This window comes from Bombus impatiens, unplaced genomic scaffold, assembly GCF_000188095.3.
Source record: "Bombus impatiens unplaced genomic scaffold, BIMP_2.2 scf_0102, whole genome shotgun sequence".
In the NCBI taxonomy this organism is placed as follows: domain Eukaryota; kingdom Metazoa; phylum Arthropoda; class Insecta; order Hymenoptera; family Apidae; genus Bombus; species Bombus impatiens.
Window position 1 is genome coordinate 176,715 of NT_176521.1, and position 20,770 is coordinate 197,484.

Below are 20,770 nucleotides of genomic sequence, written 5' to 3' on the forward strand. Positions count from 1 at the left end.
CGCCGCCACCGCTGATGCTGCAGGTAGTTCCAATCTCGAAAGGGGGAGAAACAGAAAACAAGAAAACAACCCACTGACACCACTACGATGATATATACATACGCGTGCGTCCACGTATATACACATACGTGCGTGCGTGTGGTTCGATGTTTAACTGTATTTCAACGCGTGTGTATCTTTTGTATTAAATTAATCTGTATGTGTATATATGTATGTGCAATATTAATTACATGTGTGCGTATCAGCCTGTATATATGTGTATATTTGATTTGTATCACATATGTATAATCATATACATGACATATGTACAAGTGTCTCTGCGTAAGTGCGAATGTATGCGCGCGCGCGCGCGCGTATGTACGTGTATATACTTATAAGTAAATGTTTATGTATACGTAGTATGTGTATGTAGGCGCGCGCGTGTACGTGTCTACATTTATATAGATATACATATATGCAAATAATTTTTAATTGGTATCATTTATGTTATAGGTTTTATACATGTATATAATTATGCGCGCGCGCGCGTATATACTTACAAGTGTTCGCGTGTATCACATATATGTGTAAGTGTATAGTTTCTTGGTGTACGTGTAATTATATGTATATATGAAGAAATACGTATATAATATGTATATATACTTGTATTTTACGTGTAAATATTATATAGTAAACCCAGATCCATGGATCGTACGCGACGAAACGCGCTTTCGATCACAACGACACGGAAAACTGATCTATCTGTACGCGTGTCCCGCTTTCTTAACCTACTCGACTGTACCACCGACGACGACGACGACGACGACGGCGATGAGGACGACCGAGTGTCCCAACGACCATACCACCGCTCCGCAGCAATCAATACGCAACAATGGACCGGGACCAATAAGCTCAGAGCTTTTCCTGACGTAGACGCACGCTCCGTTGCTACACTCTATTCCCCACCATCTCTTCTGCTCTACTAACCGAGCTTACCGCCAGAGGACGCCACATCGAACACCGCTGCGCCAAAACAGATCTAACCCCTGTCACAGCAACTTCTAGTTCACTAAATTATTCGGTTCCCGCTACTATTGCGTACATAATTTGCTTACTTTACGTTATTCTTGATATGTAACTTTGTACTCCAAACTTTTTATTTTGATATTTCACTTTTGGTTTTGGAATATCTGCATAATTATACTGTTATGAAAATTTTATTACATGACTGCATCTTTTCGTGGGTAGAACTTTCGTCGAATATCAAAGGATTAACTTATCGTACATTTATTGATGAATCTTTCTGATTGCAATAGTCACGAAGTCGATTCCAATATTCGTTAGAGTACTTCGCATAGTCACAATTTTTTTATTACGTTTCTTCTATTCCTCTCAAGTTTTACACTGGAATCTTTGTTTCTATATGTTTTTATTAGATTAGATTATTAAACATCTTTTTTCATTTTTAAAGTTAAACTTTTTAAGGAACTGTTTATATATATGTAATAACTGAAAATGAAAGAAAATATGTTATTATACATAACTGTAATGAAAAGAACGAAACAAAATAAAAAATATTGACAAACATGTAAAAACACTAAACAGTATGAAATATAGCCAAACTTTTATTTATATGTAAATATAATTGTAAATTCGGAGAAAATATCATTTTCTGAATTAAAAGCAAATAAACTGAATAACTGAAGCAAATAACTGAATTGTATAATAATTCTTTCTTACTCCTCACAAGATATATTAATACAATCTGAAATAATTTTGAAACATGGTATATATATATAAATATTGATATTGCCATTTAATAATAGAAGTACAAGTGTATGTTTGTTACTGATATATTTTTCTAATATACATTAATTATTATAATATATTATATTATTACAATATATTATATTTATTAATGTAATACAGGTAACATAATAAATTATAAAATTTATAGTGTAAGCTTCGTATTAGATGCAATAATTACATATTTTACTTACGTTAAATGAAATTTTAATTTTGTATAAATATATGTCTATGTCCTAATAAAAGTAGAACATAAATAATAATATTTATCATTTATATAACTTTTATCGTCTATATTTACTATTTACATTTTCCAAATAAGATAGCGTGATAATCTCCATAGTATCCAATCAATGGTAGTGAACAATCGACATACAGGTTATGAAGCGAGTTTTAAAAACTTCTATCGACAAACAAAAAGTAAACTGAAGAAAGTATGTACAATTGTGTATGTATATATCGTATACTGCACGTATTGTTGTATATTGTTACGCTGAGAACTTTAAAATAAAGCAAAATAGAAATAATTCAAAAGTAACAGAAACACATAAATTTAAAAAATGTCAGAAGAAAAGTCTGAAAGGTATCTATAAAGCATTCATATTCATATACGTATAATGCCTACTAGAATTATTTAAACAATAAGTTTGTAACATTAATAATAGATTTCCTGTAAGCTTGGTTCAATTTAGAAATATTTAGTTAAAGTCCTCATGATAAAATAAATATTTTTGAGGTTATGAACTGAATGAGGTTATAACTGTTTTTAAGTTATATACAGACGTATCTTTTGTAGTCCAATCGATAAAGTAGAAGGAGCACAACTTGAATCCATTGATGACAAGTTAAAATCAAAGAGCGATGATAAAAGTAAACAAAAAAATAAACCAGAAGAAAACACTGAGAAACCTAATGGTCGAACGAGTAACAATGAAGCTGGAAATTGTTATTGGTAATTTATTAAAGTTTATGTTAAAGTAGATTATATAAAAAAAACAAGTATTAATGATTTACAAGATTATAATCTTTTAGTGCAAAGGAAAGAAATCTTAACATTATAGAGCTATTATGTGCTAGTTGTTCAAGATGGTTTCATGAATCTTGCATTGGTTATCAACTGGGTAAATTGGTACCCTTTATGATGAATTATATATTTATGTGCAAGAATTGTTCCCCAACTGGTTTAGAGAGTTTCAAGAAAAACCAAGCACGTATGAATACATTTGAATATTAACCATATTTTATGATACATAATTTGATATCTGAGTTAAAGCTTAAACACTTAAAAGAATATGATCTTTCTAGCATTTCCACAAATGTGTGTAACAGCAATAGCAAATTTACTACAAATGTCGCAAAAAGAAAATGAACAAAAAATATTTTTTCATAAAGATAAAGATATTATTCCTTTCATTGAATGTCATTGGGACAGCATGACCACAATGCCACGTAGAGTAACTCAATCTTGGCATGCAACAGTAAGTCAAATCTACAACTAAATAATTTAATTATTTGAATATAAGTATAAAAATAAATACTTTATTTACTGTTGTGATTGACTATAAATGAGATGAAAATTTACTATTATACATTCCTTAAAATTATTTAGAATTTATTTTATATACAAAAATGAAAATGACTAATACTTTAATGTATATAACATAGATACACAGAGCATTGCTGAAAGATGTTGGAACATTATTCACTATTGATGAAAACAGTTCAGATGGTCAGTTATTCGGACTTATATGTTCAGATCTCCAAATGATTAAGCCAAATTATGAAGCAATGATTAAAGGTGGTCATTTGAAAGTAACTGAAATGGGTGTTCAACATGTTGGTAAGTTTAATTATCAGTTATGGGTTATATACTAGAAAATATACATACCAGAAAATATAGCTATATTAATAAATTTATTTAATATTATAATTACTATTATGTTTATTAGATTGCTGCATATTTGATTTCTAGTAATGTATTAATATCTGTTTTATCAGTAAATTCTTAATAGTTAGTTTTTCTCTTTTTTGTTTTAGTTACTTCTTATCTTATCAAGATATTAATCAGTCCCATGATATCATACAACAACCTGCTTAATTGCAGAATATCTATGACTTGAATAGGTTAAGCTACTTAGTAAATTTTACATTGTGATTTTTGTGTTCTTAATATATATTAAAAGATTGTTGTATTTTGAAACGTTAGTTTCATTAAGAAAAAATTGAATAGTTGAAATCATATGTAATCTTATTTTATCTTATCTTTTTATGCAGTTTTATATATTTAATAATGATACATTGAACATTGAAAGTTATTAAGCGATTAATAAACATAACTATGGCATATACAGTACCACTTAGTGGAGGTTTTCGTGGTCGCAATGCAAAACGTAAGTTTCCTGGAGAAGGAACAGGTACAGGACCTGGCAAAAAAGGTAGAGGTTCTGATATGACAGCCCCTAAATTACCTGCTCATGGATATCCTCTTGAGCATCCTTTCAATAAGGATGGTTATCGATATATCCTCGCTGAACCTGACCCTCATGCTCCCTTCAGACAGGTGTGCCATCATAGTGTATATTTTACAATGTTAGTATATTATGAAATTTATCAACATTATTTAACAGGAATTTGATGAAAGTAGCGATTGGGCTGGAAAACCTATTCCTGGTTGGCTGTACAGAGCCTTGAGTCCAAGTACAGTTTTACTTGCTTTGCATGATCGAGCACCACAGCTTAGGATTTCAGAAGACAGGCTAGCAGTAACTGGAGAAAAAGGCTATTGCATGGTCAGAGCAACTCATAGTATGTCAAAATCATGATCTACTATATCAAATGTCCATTAATTGCATCAATAAGTATACATTAAATCATTTGGTATTCTGTATTTTATATATTACACACATTGTTTACTTACTCTTTAGATGTAAGTAGAGGTACATGGTACTGGGAAGCAACTATTGAAGAAATGCCAGAAGGATCAGCTACAAGGTTAGGGTGGGGTCAAGAATATGCTAATTTACAAGCTCCGCTTGGTTATGATAAATTTGGATATTCTTGGAGATCTAGGTATGATCTAATAAAACAACTTCAATATAGAATGGTATTTGTTATTCAAAAAATAAATACATGATTATAATTATTGATAGAAAAGGTACACGATTTCATGAAAGTAAAGGTAAACATTACAGTAATGGTTATGGAGAAGGAGATACATTAGGATTTCTGGTAATTTTACCTGATACACACGATGCTTCACATTTACCAAACACTTACAAGGATCGGGTAAGGACTAAATGTAAGTTTGTTTATTATATTTACATACGCGTTTTATAAATTAATTGATTATAAATTAGCCCTTAGTAAAATTTAAAAGTCATCTGTATTATGAAGAAAAAGATCAAGTACCTGAAGCACTTAAGGCTCTTAAACCATTAGAAGGAAGCAAAATTATATTTTACAAAAATGGAGTAAATCAAGGTGAAGCATTCATTGATGTCAATAAAGGAGCTTACTATCCCACAGTTTCTATTCATAAAAGTGCTACGGTTTCTGTTAATTTTGGACCCAATTTTAAATGTCCTCCTGGAGATATTACGTTTAGAGGGGTATGTACTATATTGATAAAAACAAAATAAAACAATAAAAATTAGGGTATACGTTTTTTAGAACTATTTTTCATGAATCGTTTATATTTTGTAGATGCATGATAGGGCAGAAGAAGCAATAGCAGAACAATCCATGGCTGATATACTTTATTTCACTGAAAATGAGGGAAAATTAAGACTGGATACTTTTGCTTTATGACATTAATGTAACTTTTTTTTTAATTACTTTCAGTTCTGACTAAGTATTTTTAATAATTACATTAGTATGAATTTTAAAGCTTACATTTATCTTACTTTAACTTCCTTAATTGCATACAATTATCATATAAATTAGAACCTCAGGAAACACATCTAATACGGAGATATTACGTGTGCGCGATTTGAAGTTCGAATATTGGTATAAGTAGATATCCTTTCTAATATAAATATGCGATCTTTAAACTTCAGAAGTTCATTTTCCAAAACCCCCTCTACAAGCTGGACTTGGAGTTATAGTACTTTTCTCTTTCCATTGATCAGGTGTTTTGGCCTTTGTAAATAAATGGTAAACATTTACGTATATTCAAATTTTACCATATTAAACTTATTATATTATATTAAAATATTTTTATAATAATACGTACTATAATTGATAATGCATGCACGCTACCTTCTAACTCTGATTGCAATAACTCATTTATCATTCGGTGGCGCTAAATCGATAAAATTAAACTTTTAGTATGCAGTATACAGTAATGATACATAAAAAGTGATAATGCACAGTTCTTGTCATTTTAAAAATATAGTTTATGAAAATAAACGTATTAGCCTAATGATAAAATTAAAAATCTCGTATTTTAAATATTTAACTGAAAATTTTATTACATTTAAAATTCTCACCTTAATTAATGGTACATCTTTGAACTTGTCAGAAACAGCAATTATTTTAAAGTGTGTTTCAGATCCTTTAGGAACATTGTGCATATACGACTCATTTATAATTTCAATATAAGATGGATTTAAAGAATCTATCAATTTTTTTTTTATAGAAGATTCTACAGAATTATTTTGTATTGCAGTACACATTTTTGATACTAAGAATGTGTTCCTGTAGCCTACAATTACAATTGTATGTATAGTTTAAAGCAAAACATCATTTTTATATTATATATAGAAAATAATTTTTTAATTAATAATCAAAATATTGTATTTATAACCATGAATGAATTTGGTAATACCATTAAAAAAAGTAATATAATAAAGTGAAACATAACCTCTATTTGTATAAATCAATATACTACAAGTATGAAAAAATTAGACTGACGATATTACTGTATCATACAACGTATCACTTACTTCTTCGTAATATTACTGTTGTATTATACATTTATCGAATTCTACTCCTGTGAACAAAGAAATTATTAAAATCTTTTTAGTAATGATCACGTGCTATAATCACATGAGGACAGTAAATGTTTAATCAGCCATATATATGTATATGCTTCAAAATAAGATGTGTATAAATGCAATGTTTTAAATGCAGATATTATACTGTATTTATTATTCTATCAGCATAGTAAATAGTAATATCATAAATTATAATATTTATAATAAAATATTTCCTTAAATACAATAGGACATGTTGTCAAATAAATATAATTTCTAAAATATTGTTGAGTTACATATTCTTTCTAAAGCTTTAGTATTCGTATAAGTCATCTTTTATTCGTTTTATACTGTTGAATACGATTCTTCTGTAGAATATTGATTTTTACCGTAAAATACACTGTACAGAATGATTTACATGTATAATGCCTTATACCAATTAAAAGACAGATATTGATTTAGTTATATTTTAATACTATTAGAAAGAAATCTGATACTACATTTCTGTCTTCTTTTTTATATTCACATTTGAAGAAAAAGTATCGCATATTAGAAATATATCTATTTCGATATCGATCTGTTATCTATTTCTTATCTGTCATTGGGAAACCTAAAAGCAGCCATAATAATCGAATTCATACTCAGTTCTTTTTTTGTTTTTGGAAATGAGGAAAGGAAGCAGATTATTAAAATACGTCCATAGTTAAATAACGATTGCAATGATTTAGGTGATGTAATTAAGTATACACGCATTATATCTTTTAGAATACTTTATTTGATATTGTTGTATTCAGACAGATTTTCACGAGGAAAGATCCAAGCTGCGGCAAAAAGTTTACAATACAAGTTTTGAATAATAATTATCAAGTGACTAGGTGACGGATGCAGCTCCATCAGTATTTCATCGTTTATAAAAATCGTAGGCACGTTATTGATTCTTAAACTATCCGCATCACGTTCAAACATTATGCCATCACATTCATGATAAACAAACAATGCAATAATATTATTTACATTCTAAAAAGTTACGATAAGGAATTAAAAGGTCGAGCCGTAAAGGAACGTTGGCGCTTACTGGAAAGCAATGCATTTTTTCCTTTCTTTTAAATGTTTACAATATATTATTTCTGTCTGCTTCACTCAGAATTATAAATTATCAATTTTACTGCATAAAACTGCAAGTGCAGAAAATACATCCAACATAAAGTCAAATAGCTAAAATTTAAAGCGTGGCACGACGTTATACATAGAATTCTTTTGTTTGTTTAAATTATTATCGATTAAAATTTGACCATGTTCCAGAGACAAAGTATTGCTTGATACAACAATACAATTAAAATACCATATTAGTATATAGTTTGAGCTCAATATGAGCTGTCGAATGATATTAAGAATCTTAAATTGGCCTATGTTACAAGTATACAACAAAATGCTACGTAACTCCCATTTTTGAAGATCAGGGAATAATTCTGATTGGGTGTAACTTCTTTTACTAGCATTCTTTCATACCCTGTTCTTTTCCTGTGTAACATATTAAACTCCTCAAATTGTATGTACGAAGGAAATTGCAGGTTCTTACTTCAACGATCGGCCATTATAAGAATTAAAAGTAGTTTCATACTTTCACTGCTTTATACATCTATTTACATGTAACAACAGAGCTGCCAAATAGGATGTAGAAGAAAAAGTTTTGGCAAGTCTGAAGGTTATAAAATTTCAGGTATACGTTAATACTAGTGATTTGAAATGAATTTGTTGCATTATTCATGAAAAAACGTATTCAAGAAAAGCTACGAGGTAACTCGTGTTGTCGTACTCTTTACGTTCAGTCTCATAGAGTTCTTGACGCCATTGTCCTATGTGTCAAAGCCCAGTGATTTTTTAATCTTTCGCATAGCCGAGCAATTAAATACGCGGGACAGTTGTTTCAAACTTTTCCTTCGTTTCGATTCATGGCATCTTATTAAAATACCCAACGATAAAACACCACAAAACCTACGATAATAGAATTTTTTTCTCTCTATATATCTCTGTAAATATTGCTAACATTATTTTATGCAATTATAATTCAGGCTATCATTATCCCAATCCTGTTTTACACAGAAATATTCAACATCAGAAGAGGGTCATTCTGTTTCTATACCTATGTATATCTTTAATGTGTCCGAAAACGCATCTTTAGGCACTTTTTGATATGTTTTGCGAGGGCTATGAACAATAAATTTCTGTTTTGTTTTACAATTCCTTTCGAAATTTCTCACTAAACGTTTTCACTTACATAAATGAATACATTTTTCACTTGTCTTTTTTTTTTATGAACTATCCCATTGCGCGTTCGTTTCCTTTTGCCTTCATAACTCGTGTCATCTCTATCTTTCTTGATATAATTATTATCTTACATAGAGGAAAGCATCGATTACCGAGGAAGGTTTGTAAAAATATAGACAACGGCGCATTAACGCTGATCGTCAATAGACGTAAATTGTTTTTAGTTGATCCTTCAGTTCAGGAGGAATGGCACAAGTCTCCGTCTCCGGCTTCCTTTTCACTAAGCGACGCCAGCGTCCCCCGATATTCTTACGGAAGCCCTTTGCAAATCCAGGCCTATCCGACGGTAATGCGTGTACAAGAGTATCCTGAAATACAATAATGCATGCAGTTAAGTACATGTTATGTTTTTCTTTTTATTTTACCGTTTTATTTTGAACTGGCTATTACACTGACCAGCAGAGGATTATATTTAACATTAGCATTTTAGAAGATTATACAAACTTTTTCTGTATTTTTAATCGTAGAATATGTTAGCACTGTTAGGTGGGAAGAACCTTGAATATGTATAATGATTTATGTATAATAATAATAATTTTGATCAATATTTGGATAAATGAAATGGTAATATCAAAACATTGTATAACCATATTGTGTACAGTACTTTTATATAGATAGATTTCTTTTTTTAATAAAAATATTTATGAAAGCTGCTTGAATGCACCAATCATTGCGTAGAAGTTGTTACAACGATTTTGTATATCTTTTGTCCGTTGAACTTGCTGTTCCAGGAATTAACCAAACGTGATATATTTAACGACTGAATACGTATTACGTTTTTTTAAATATTGGATGTTGATTTCTGTTGTAGTTTGAGACAATTTGAAACAACGTTTTCAAAGCCCATCAATGTTTCCTTTCAATATGAATATTATTCTTAATTACTGAAGATTAGTGTTCGTTTTGGAAAGAAATCTCTCATCATGAAGTTATATAATCAATAGAGCGTGTCATTGTTTAACAACGTAATAGACTAGAATTGAAACTATGTCGTTTTATTAGACATGATATTACGTCTATATATTGTTATTTTATTCCCCACTGAATAACAGTCGTACATAGCACATAGCACATAAATCTTACTAAATAATCTCTTGATCACATTATTTAGAATAACTTGCGAGACAGAATGTTTAAAAATACGAGTAATAATTTAAGTATGTATAACAAGAATCGTTTGCTTATACTATATCTTAAGTGCGCTTGATTGTTTCAACTTCAAAAATAATCAATCAAATCCAATATGTCTTTGTGAGTTTCTTCAATTCTACTAGTTTACTCTACGTTCCGTATTGTTGAATTTGACGTTTGCAAACTTTAACAAATCTTTCGACAGCGGTTGAAATTTATCGCTTTTGATTGTTAGATATGGCGCAGCTTACAAAATATGTGATAGCCATGTCGTAGTCAGGCATACGAGTAACGAAGTAAGGCCACATGAGAATTACGACTTACGATATACATAATACGCAGCAATACGATTAGAGTGATCTATGAAGCATAGAAATAGACGAGAACGCGTCGACTGAAAAAGCAGGATACGTCGTGTATCCGGGTGCGATGTTACGAAACCGACCGACAGGATTCAGAGCTATGTAGAGCTATGTAGAAGCCGCGAGACGCAGAAACTACATACGACATACACTATCGTTCACAAATATCCGGACACTTTAGTTGAATTGTGGTAACCATATTTGAATTTAATCAAAGCGTGCAAATTAATGATGAATTGCGCAAGTTAATTCGTTTTACTGAGATTTCTAACCGCTTAGATATAATAATTTCGTTCCTAGGATTTTATAGGCCTGTTTGCACAATTGAATTAATATTATTAGCAAGAATTTAAATGTCACAAAATGTAAGATATGAGTATCAGAAAATTGCTTCATAAAATATAGGAACAAATTTAGTAGTAAAACAAATTGTTAGTTAATACATTATTCTGCAAGAGGTCTCTCAAAATAAATTCTGTAACAAATAAAATAATGTTTATAAGAATATAGATATTGTATTTTTGAGTAACAGATGATTCGAGATAACAAGTTGATACCTAAATGCAACCCTTGCAATCAACTGACTATAGAGTTAAGTTACTTATTGGAACACATGGGAATAACATATGTCTCTTGTTTTTTTTTATATATCACATACATTTACTGTTTAAATTAACAAATCAGGTTAGAACAGGTTTTTTAATCTAGCTTCAGAAATTAAAGAATCTAAAAATAAAGAGTTTGCCAAGTAACAAAATCGTTCCACAAGATTTGACAACATTAAAGACAGTGTTATTTTGCATATTGTCTTTTAAAAAACGCAAAACAATATTCTATTATTAATAAAAATATTACACACAACTGTAATTATTATAAAGAATGCAATTACTGTAATTTTGTGAATAAAATATATCTTATCAAAAATAAGCAATGTGCGGATACTTTTGAACGGTAGTGTATTACGAGGAGGCGAACAGGAAAACCGTTGGACGGAGGTAGATGACCAGATATGTATGTATACGTGGGCAGAGGAAACTGAAATCCTCGTGTCCCGATCGACATTTAGAAACGAACCGCGAAAGACAGAAAGGTCGGGAATGAAAATATCGGTTCGGCGAATCGAGGCAACAGAATCGCAGGAATATTGCCAATATCGTCAAGGAGAGACGCATTATTTCACCGTCTACGAGACAGCTGCACCCTATGCCCGAAGTCCTGTTGCTGCTTGGCAAACGGTCGTGGCCGCCCACCTACGCTAAATTTAGAGCCAGCCAGAGGGGTAAAAGCGGGTTTTTAGGTGCGCCTATGCGTTCAAAACACCAAACATAGTGGCTTTCGCGGTTTGCCAGATGGAAAATTCAAAGTTGCGACAGTACCTACGTCCATATAATTTACCGATGGTACCATTCAAACACGAGCAATCATATTGTATATATATAATGGTCTTCGAGAATGTTAATCGAATAACACATGAATTTTAAATAAATATTAATGAATATAGTAGATAAAAGATAAGGAAAGAGAGTGGAAATTCAGCTTTAACAAATAGGTTAGAAATATTTGTTAGTGTCTAATAAGAAATAAGATGACTGGCGTATAACAGAATTTTTAACATAACTGAGACAAGGTTACAAAAAAGGTGATTGATGTAAAAAATACGGTTGCGCTGTATAATATTCTAGGAAAATCGCAAGGTATATAAAACGTAGACGATGAATATAGTATTAAGGACAACAATGAATAACATTAGCAGTTAAGTTGCTCAACGAATTCAAATATTGGAACGTTTTTTCTCGTATTACTTAACTATATATATGCGACCGACACAAACATGATCATTACTTACCACCGTTATAAACTGGCAAATACAACGAAGATCTTAACACATATGAAATAAAGTTCAACTACTACCGTTAGCGTTACTATGCCTCTTATTATTTTAAATATACTGACAACCGAGGTCGTCTTGATGCTTTCTAAAATGCGATGAAGATTCGTATCGAGACTCGTGAAATTCAGCGAATGGCTAAGCGTACCTCACAGAATTCTAATTGCGCGACAGAGTATGAAACTTGAAAATGTTCAATCTTATCTTTTTTCCACAAAGGACAGGCTTGCTTCGTGTACGTTTTTAATCGTACATAAGAAATTATGTACGTCATACGTAAGTATCTTATATCACAAGCATGGAAACTTATGTCATTTTGATCGTTTAGATAATGAGCGATTAGATTAAGGTAATTCCATAATGGGAGTAATTTAAGATTTCTAATTTGAAGAAACTTATACACAGTGATTCATGGAATCACGATTATCGTGATTATATTGGTACGATTTGAAACTTATATTGGTAAGATCTGAAAATGTGTACATAAACCACAAGATATTTCAAATATTTTATGCAAACACACTTTTCATAAAGATAACCAAAATATTCGAACAGTCAATCCTTCATCACAGTTAGTAAGTTATGATATTTAGTGACGCCATCTTTGACGCTAAATACACGTTTGAGATCACTATTCATGCTGTACTATTCACTAAATGTATATTTGCAAAAAATGGCCCCGTAATTTTCATATACATTTTCAGATTTGTTTCAGATGTTACCAGTGTAATATCATTGCAGTGTTAATGGAATTTCAAAATGCCTTGTATAACAAAAATTTTCCCTGGTAAATGTTTGACTTTCGACCACTTTCGCGAGTCACTCTATATCTGCGATATGTATAGTGTTCGATTCTAGAATTGAAATTCGAACGAGACTTGGTGCTTAATATAGAAATACTGTGGCTATTCTTGTACGAGACACGTAATAGTATAGGGGTAATAGAAATAGTTCAAAAACTAGAAAAGATATGTACATATATATATGAGAAAGCAGTAGAGATTTACTGGTAAGTGGAGCATGAAACTGAAACATACGTGTCATAACGGCAACAAAGCAGAGCAAAAGTGGCAACGTTGCCGATTGTTTGGGATTTTTCTGGCGGCGAGCCTCGGACTGAGCCTCGACCTTACAACTCGTTTGCCAGGCCGTCTACTCGTATGCCTCGTCCTTGGACAATCGATAGCGCCATCGACTATTATTAATAACTACTTACAATTTTCAAAGGTCTTGCCATTACCAAGTATATCCTGGAGTGTTACCAGATATGTCTTTTTCAGTTATAATATATTATGTATAGCCGATGCATTATATCTACTATAAATAACATATTGCACAAGCTTTCATAATTTTATGGATGTAAATTTTAGCGAGAACCTACTATGAAATTATTAATATACTTGAAACTACAATACGATTGGCAATATTTTATGTAATATAGACTAAAGATAAATAAAATTGTAATAAATGTATTTAAAGTCTTGTTGTTAAGATATATATATATTGTAATCGTCGTCTCATTTGTACTTGTAACGAAGCATGGTGCATAAGAAGTTTTTTTTAAATATTGGTTATTGAATTACGTTAATATTTGATGATTTGACGATATTATTTTATATGAAGTTCGTTATAAAAATAATACGAATTCATTCAAGGTCCAAAATCCAGTTCATCAAGTTGATCAGATACAAGTTTCTAAGAAAGTTGTTTGAATTGAAGGTTTCGTAAATGTAAACGATAATAAAAATTGCAATAAAATTTTCACAAAAGTAATCTATAATCTCAATAAGTATAATATAGACCCTTTTGATAAAGTAAATATTGGTAAACAAGCAATGAGTAACATATTATAATAGTACATTTGATACCTTTTACTTTTATTAAAATATGCTCGAATTTTCGTTATTTTTTTTTCAAATCTTTCATCCTCTATCTCGTTTTTCAATGTAATTTTCGATTCATAATATTGATATCCAGTAAATAAAATTTCCAGCAAATGAAATGTTTTTAATACTACGGTATATAAGCAAACGAAGAGTAGTAACATGTATGTATGTATGTATGTATGAATATATACACAAGATCGATCAGTTCTAGAATACACAAGTATAGGCATAGCAACTGCGATATACATAGTTTAAACCACTTTTTATTATCCTTCGAAACCAATGTACTTCCCACCAATACCTTACTCCTTAATTACATTACTTAATGACATCCTGTATCATAATATTCTTCATTTAATTTTACCCGCTAAAAGATCAAGATACAAACAAGTTTTCACACGTAGCAACTAATTCCATAAAAAGAAGGATCGTTCTATTAACTTAAGTATTATACGAGTAATCCTGGTAGTCAGAGAATAAACCAGTAAAATCTGGTAATACTGGCTCTACTGGTTAGCGCAGCCAATGTAAGTATACAGAGAATATGGGCGAAGTTAGAAGGGAGAAACGCGTAGTCTTCGTTTCGTTCAACATTACAAGTTCCAAGGAAGGAAAGAAAAGAAAAAAAAGAACCACACGATGAGAAATAACAAAAAAGGGGGAGAGAAAATAAGAAAGTAAAAAAATAGAGTTTATACATAGTACTAACCTGGTCGTTGTACAACGTATACTGCGTCGGTGTATGAGGCGGTGGATAAGGAGGCGGAAACTGCCAGACGAATTGATCTGCCGGATTGACTGTAGCATAGACGTTATCCTGTTCAACAGCTGTACTGTTTCCCAGATCCGTCGATGTGGTAGTGACTGACGTCTGCGTGCAACAACCTTCACCAGGATAAGACGGTTCGACGATCGTCGAGACTGGCGATGTTGCTGTTTGAACTACGGTCGCTTCCGGATGTACCGCATTCGAATGATCCTCCCGTTTCCGCAATTTGCTACGGACAAGCCGAATGGCAATCATAGTCCCATTGCTCCCGACCATTTTTTTTTTCTGTTTCAGTCTCAGGTACAGCTTCGAGAGCTTCGCTTTAGTGGATTTCAAACTTTCGGAATTAATTTTTAAGCCGTTTATGTGCCGCGGTTCTCGAATGGTATATCGAGAACGCTTGTGCCGGCTTCCGGAGAAAAATATAAACCAAAACGTAGAGACCAAACGACCAGAACGCGTCTGTATTCTACACGAAATAAATATAACGATTTTTTCTTTATGGCGATTTGCCTCTTATCAGTCTGTTGTTTCTCTCTCTCTTTCTCTTGTAGTACTTTTTATCCAGTTCTTACTTCTCACGTCTTCTATTTCTCTTTCTCTTCCTTCTTAAGCTTCTATTCCAGCATTGTGTCGCAAAGCCTTCGTCAATTACAAGCAAAAGTATCACACGAGAGTGAAGTCTTGACTTAGAAAGTCCTGTTTAACTCCTCAATTCGATTACAGAGCACCCAATTGTACGGATATTAATTCGACGTTCTGCGCGACCTATTCCGGCCCACCTTTTAACTCATGCTATCGACGAAACACTTTGTACAATTCAGCTGTTCGTTCTCGTACGTTCACTCGACTAACAACGGCGACGCGTTCGATGACTAGTTTATGAAAGAATTCTTGACGTTGAACTGCGTTGCTAAGATTCGAATGATGACTTATACGAGTAATTTAGCTTTCTTCTACTTGTTTCAACTAAGGGAAAAACCACCACCCGGCTTCTCTCACAGCCGAAGGGCGCGCGAGCTGCCAGAACTCTCCGAAAATTACCTCGTTTCGCTCATTTCAAAAGCCAACCGAGATCTGATAGGAACGGTGCGGCGCGCGACGGTATATAATACCGTCTCGTGACGTCACGTGGACGCTGAGCCACGATTGGAGGTTGCCCCGAGCGTCAGCCAATCGGATCACTTGCTGCGTGAAATTCGAACGGTACACGCTCGCTCGTTCACTTGAGAGCATTTCATTGTCGTCATTGCGGCCCCGGTTAGTTGTTGGAAAGGCCAGACGTATGCCATGTATACGTTTTTAAACATAACCGTAGAACAAGGAGAATAACGTAATCGAAATGTGATTCTAACGATTCTTTTTATATATAGTAAGTAGGAAATATTGCATAACGTTTTCAACACTTTACTGGAACCACATTTTGTACTTGTGTCGATTATCATGAGAAACGAATTTGGAAAATCGAAGTTTTTATTATTATAAGTAATATATTCTTAATTGTTATTGGTAGATCTTCAAAGTGTTTACTTCTATATTTATATTTCATTTAATTATATTTAGATCCATTTCTACTAGTAAAATTTCAATTATTCATTTTCTTTTGAATATACAAGATAACTTATCAACTTTTAATTAATTATAAATTGTTTGACATGTAAGCAACATATACAATAATATTTGCATGTTAAATATGATAAAATGATATACGATGCAATGATTGTTTTTGTTTTGCTTGTATTCAATATTTTGACGGTATATCATGCTAACAGTGAACGTTTATTGAGATTTTTGCAATGAAAATTTTATTTTAGATAATGTTATATAGTTATATAAGATAAATTACACATGATTTGTAAATGCTAAATACGCGTTTTTAATGCGGTTCGAGAAGTTACAAAATGTATTCGTAGTTAATTTGAAGAAAATGATGATTTTTAATATCATTTTTATGTTAACTGATTGTTTGTTTAAATATATGCTTTAGATGTATTTATATTAGATAATGCTCTTTTGATTTTCCGAAAAAATATAGCGTTTCATTTAAGTTGATCTTGGCAACACATTCGCTCACACAATACGGTATAGAGAAAAGCACGTGTCCTCCTTGAAATCACATAAATTTTGTTTTGTTTTGTCTTGTGTAACATTGTACGATATATAGCCTATAAATAATTCAAATTTATCGAATAAATCACCTTGTATAATGAAAGGTACCAAAATTTGGATTTTCCTCTTTAAAATGAACGATTTATATCTTTTGATAATAAATTCTCAATCGCTTTACTATTATCCTACCTTTTATGCTGAATTATTATATCAAGTAATATAAAATTAATGATAATTATCAAGATCCATATTACCGTAAATGTTGCATACAATTTTGTGTTTTGTCAATCGAAGCCGTTGAACAAATATTTATGAATCTGAATAGTTCATATATCTCGACCCATTAATCTGGTATATTGATTCCACGTATTTAAAATAAAGTGGGAAAATCCATATTAATAATACCTATTTTAAATACTGTTTCTAGTGTTAATCCCAACTGTAAATGCGGAAGCAATTTCTCGTGAAAAGTAAGGCAACCTATCGGATACAAATTAAAAAATTTTTTACTTTATTCCTGTATTTTTTATACTACTGTGAAAATATGCTGTCGTAATATAAATTACAGTGAAAAGTACTTTACAACTTTTTAAATCCCTGGATTAGTAATAATTTTAGATTAAATATGAAAAGTGTTGTCCTTAAAAAGAATTTTTTTCTCTAAATACTTGTTCTATCAAATGATACTTATTAACTATTAACGGAAGATATACAAGTTCCAATTATATTTCATAAATAATTAATTTGTTAAACGGTTCATCTTCCAAAAAAAACTTTTTGTTACTATGAAATTACAAATTAATAGTAGAAATAAAATAAATGTGATATAATCTATTTGCAAGAAAACGAAACTGTATATAAAGAATAGGGAATTATCGAGTTAACTCGTATGTTCTTGTCAACAGGTTGAAGAACACACATAATAGACATCTATATTGTTGTTCATTCCGAGAATTGTTCTAAAAAAAGCTCGTATGTGATATTTTTATTGTTACGGGGAAATATTGATCATGTCTTGTATGCCTTGATTTTATCTTTTGATCCTTCTGATGAATATGTTCCTCATTAAGGAGTGGCAAACAATTCTTTAGCAATCCACACGAATGGTTGGCTTATACATTTTAGGCCATTAATGTGGTCTGTTTGGCTAATGTTGAAATTTAACCTGACACTACTTAAGTAGACGCATGTCTAGACAGAGCAGGGGTAGTTTGATGGGTGTATTCGCGTGCTCTATTTAATTAGTATCTATTTTTGTCTCCTGGGCGTGTACATAGATTGTTACTTGCGACTACATTACAAAACTAACTGAATCGATAATAAGTGTATTTACATTTACCTAATCCGGTTCATGGTCGTTGTGACCACCTTATTCGTCGCCATATTAAAAAGTAGCTTTAAAAGTTAGAAAACAGGTGCATATCATAAGATTACCTCTTTAAAATTGAATTAAGATACATATTTTGATAGAATACTGTACGTATTATATATAATAATCATATTATAATAATAAATAGACTACGAATTTTTATTGAAACTCATATTTCCGTGAACAAAATCAAAGAAGTAGAAGCTAAATAGAGATTTGCTTCATCATCCAAATATCCAAATAGCAACTAGACCGTGAATTTTTATGCATTCATGTAGAATTTCAAGATGCAAAAATGTATGGAATGAACGTATCAGTGAAAGTGAAAAAATCTCTGCTTACGTTTCATTTCTTTAGTTGCGGTCATAAAAATGTGGATTTGCACAAATATTCGCAGACTAATTATAACAAATACTTCATTTTGAATAATTCCTATATCTGTACATTTTTGCATGTTTAAATATCCCATAAATGCATAAACATCCGCAGTCTAGTAATAAATATATGTTTGTAAAATAAATGTTACTACATACATTACGTGTACATGTACGTTATTCTATACCAATGTAATTAAAAGTTAAGTGTATAGTTTGTACAGTTTTATGAAATCGATATTCAATTAGTCATCTATATAAACGGATGTGTAACAATTACATATTTGTAAATGTTAAATTTCTTTTTCTTTTTATGTCGGTCTGCTATCATTTGTACATGTAGTCCAATCTTTTCTGTCGTCATGATAAAACTTGACTCATCCTATCATTATCATTCAGTATCGCTGTTCTAATGAACAAGATGATTGATATTGTAGCATATCTTTGTAGTACCTTATAATTGGAAATTCACGTGCTGTCCATCATTAAATCATTATATAAATATGCGAATTACGCGTGTTTCTGTAATGAATAATATTTTATATAGAAAATAAAATACGAATTTTTCTGAGTAAAACACTCAACATAGAGATCTGATAGATAAATTCTGATATAAGCGTTTTAAATAAATTTTTGACTTTATAGCTTAATTTCTGTTTATAAATATGAGATTGATAAATAAAATTTATATGTTTCTTTGAAATTTCAACAAATTATAGAATATCAATATGTATTTAGAAAATTTCAAATGTTGAAAGCTTCATATGTTATGTGATATTAAGTATGAATAGAAACAAAGAGGAAAAGTGGACCATGCGTATGACACTTAGTAGGTAGCTAATTCCATTTTTCATTTTGCTTTTATTCGACAAACACGTTCTGTCTTAAATAATATACACACTTTCCACTGAATGACTGATTTGATACATATATCGAGTTTCATTTCTATTCAATAAAAGTGCGCTTTTACTGCACTTTCGAAAGTTATGCTCCTAATTCAAATTTAGACCTATTTTCGCGATGCCTTAGATAAACTTCAAACTGAAAACTAGCAGAATAATAAGCAAAATAATGGGAAAGAAAATTCATAGCAGATTTATATTTTGAAAATAAAGTTTCGCTGCAATTCGATACTAATATAATTCGAATTATTATATTCACATGATGAAACAAAGTTTTCACTTTGATAATGGGTGAAAGATAAAACAAAACTCTCTTACACGTTCTTTGTGAAACTGTGCTAATTGTGTCAATGGGCAATAATGAGATTAGCTTAATATAATAAGACAAATTATATATTTTAAGTATCTAATTTAATTAACTTGGAAAAATTCTCTGGAGGAATAATACACACTGGAATTCATCAGTGGAAACGGTTAAACGCAATTTGTTAGCAAATATCAAAATTAACATTTAAATTCTTTAAAGATGTATTTTTTCATGTTACAAAACACCCGTTAATTATACTATATCCTCTATGTGCCAATTCATGGAATATTTAAATGAATTTAACAAATGTTTAACGAATGATAATTTCTAATGTGCGTATTTTATGTTAATTAACGGATATACGTAACACTGTTTCATAGAAGACCTAATAATCGTGAGAAACTATAAAATGAGTCAATCGGCTAAAATCAGTGAACAAATCCTACTGCGCATGTCATAAAAGCTACAAAACATGTTTATTTTGCCCTTGTTTATATGGAACAGTTAGTTTGTTTTTAAATGTTATTGACGTCGATAATGATAAACTCTTTTCATTAGTGGTATTACTGTGCGGACTTGACATTTCT

At 31.0% G+C, this 20,770-nt stretch overlaps 3 protein-coding genes and 2 long non-coding RNA genes across 14 annotated transcripts in view; 2 read left to right on the forward strand and 3 right to left on the reverse strand.

Moving 5' to 3' along the window:
* Positions 1–819, reverse strand: part of LOC117151172 — a 1,807-nt gene extending 988 nt beyond the window's left edge. For 3 of the 4 annotated variants that reach the window (XR_004460903.1, XR_004460901.1, XR_004460900.1), the window contains exon 1: positions 643–819. This is a non-coding gene — a long non-coding RNA (uncharacterized LOC117151172). The remainder of the gene's footprint in view (positions 1–642) is intronic. The other variant, XR_004460902.1, reaches the window with a different exon arrangement.
* A 1,303-nt stretch (positions 820–2,122) lies between these two features.
* Positions 2,123–5,675, forward strand: LOC100740038 (set1/Ash2 histone methyltransferase complex subunit ASH2). Of its 2 annotated transcripts, XM_003486264.4 has the most exons (11): positions 2,124–2,368; positions 2,582–2,737; positions 2,818–2,996; positions 3,091–3,263; positions 3,451–3,625; positions 4,137–4,345; positions 4,413–4,590; positions 4,710–4,854; positions 4,935–5,070; positions 5,142–5,393; positions 5,488–5,675. In XM_003486264.4, exons 1-11 carry the CDS (start codon positions 2,346–2,348, stop codon positions 5,590–5,592), a joined length of 1,731 nt encoding a protein of 576 aa, XP_003486312.1. In that variant the 5' UTR covers positions 2,124–2,345; the 3' UTR covers positions 5,593–5,675. The 2 variants fall into 2 exon arrangements, with proteins under 2 accessions (XP_012236093.1, XP_003486312.1); XM_012380670.3 differs by lacking the exon at positions 5,488–5,675 and having other exon boundaries at positions 2,123–2,368; positions 4,935–5,083; positions 5,142–5,235.
* On the reverse strand, positions 5,474–6,886 carry LOC100747313 (bolA-like protein DDB_G0274169). Of its 2 annotated transcripts, XR_002945855.2 has the most exons (5): positions 6,729–6,886; positions 6,273–6,487; positions 6,017–6,085; positions 5,677–5,922; positions 5,474–5,548 (listed from the first exon to the last, which is right to left on the reverse strand). XR_002945855.2 is itself a non-coding variant. In XM_003486158.4 (4 exons), the coding sequence occupies exons 1-4, from the start codon at positions 6,757–6,759 to the stop codon at positions 5,845–5,847; spliced, it is 393 nt and encodes a 130-aa protein (XP_003486206.1). In that variant the 5' UTR covers positions 6,760–6,886; the 3' UTR covers positions 5,524–5,844. The 2 variants fall into 2 exon arrangements, 1 of the variants encoding a protein (XP_003486206.1); XM_003486158.4 differs by having other exon boundaries at positions 5,524–5,922.
* Positions 6,887–7,513: 627 nt separating this feature from the next.
* The window catches only part of LOC100741610, a 66,280-nt gene continuing 53,023 nt past the window's right edge, over positions 7,514–20,770 (reverse strand). For all 5 annotated transcript variants that reach the window (XM_012394917.3, XM_012394918.3, XM_033318597.1 and 2 more), the window contains 2 exons: positions 15,063–15,351; positions 7,514–9,394 (listed from right to left, as the gene is read on the reverse strand). In XM_012394917.3, coding sequence (XP_012250340.1) covers positions 9,227–9,394; positions 15,063–15,351 — 457 coding nt within the window. In that variant the 3' untranslated portion in view covers positions 7,514–9,226. The remainder of the gene's footprint in view (positions 9,395–15,062; positions 15,352–20,770) is intronic.
* LOC117151176 lies at positions 16,234–19,253 on the forward strand. Its single transcript, XR_004460909.1, has 2 exons — positions 16,234–16,494; positions 17,659–19,253. It is a non-coding gene; the product is annotated as an uncharacterized LOC117151176 (long non-coding RNA).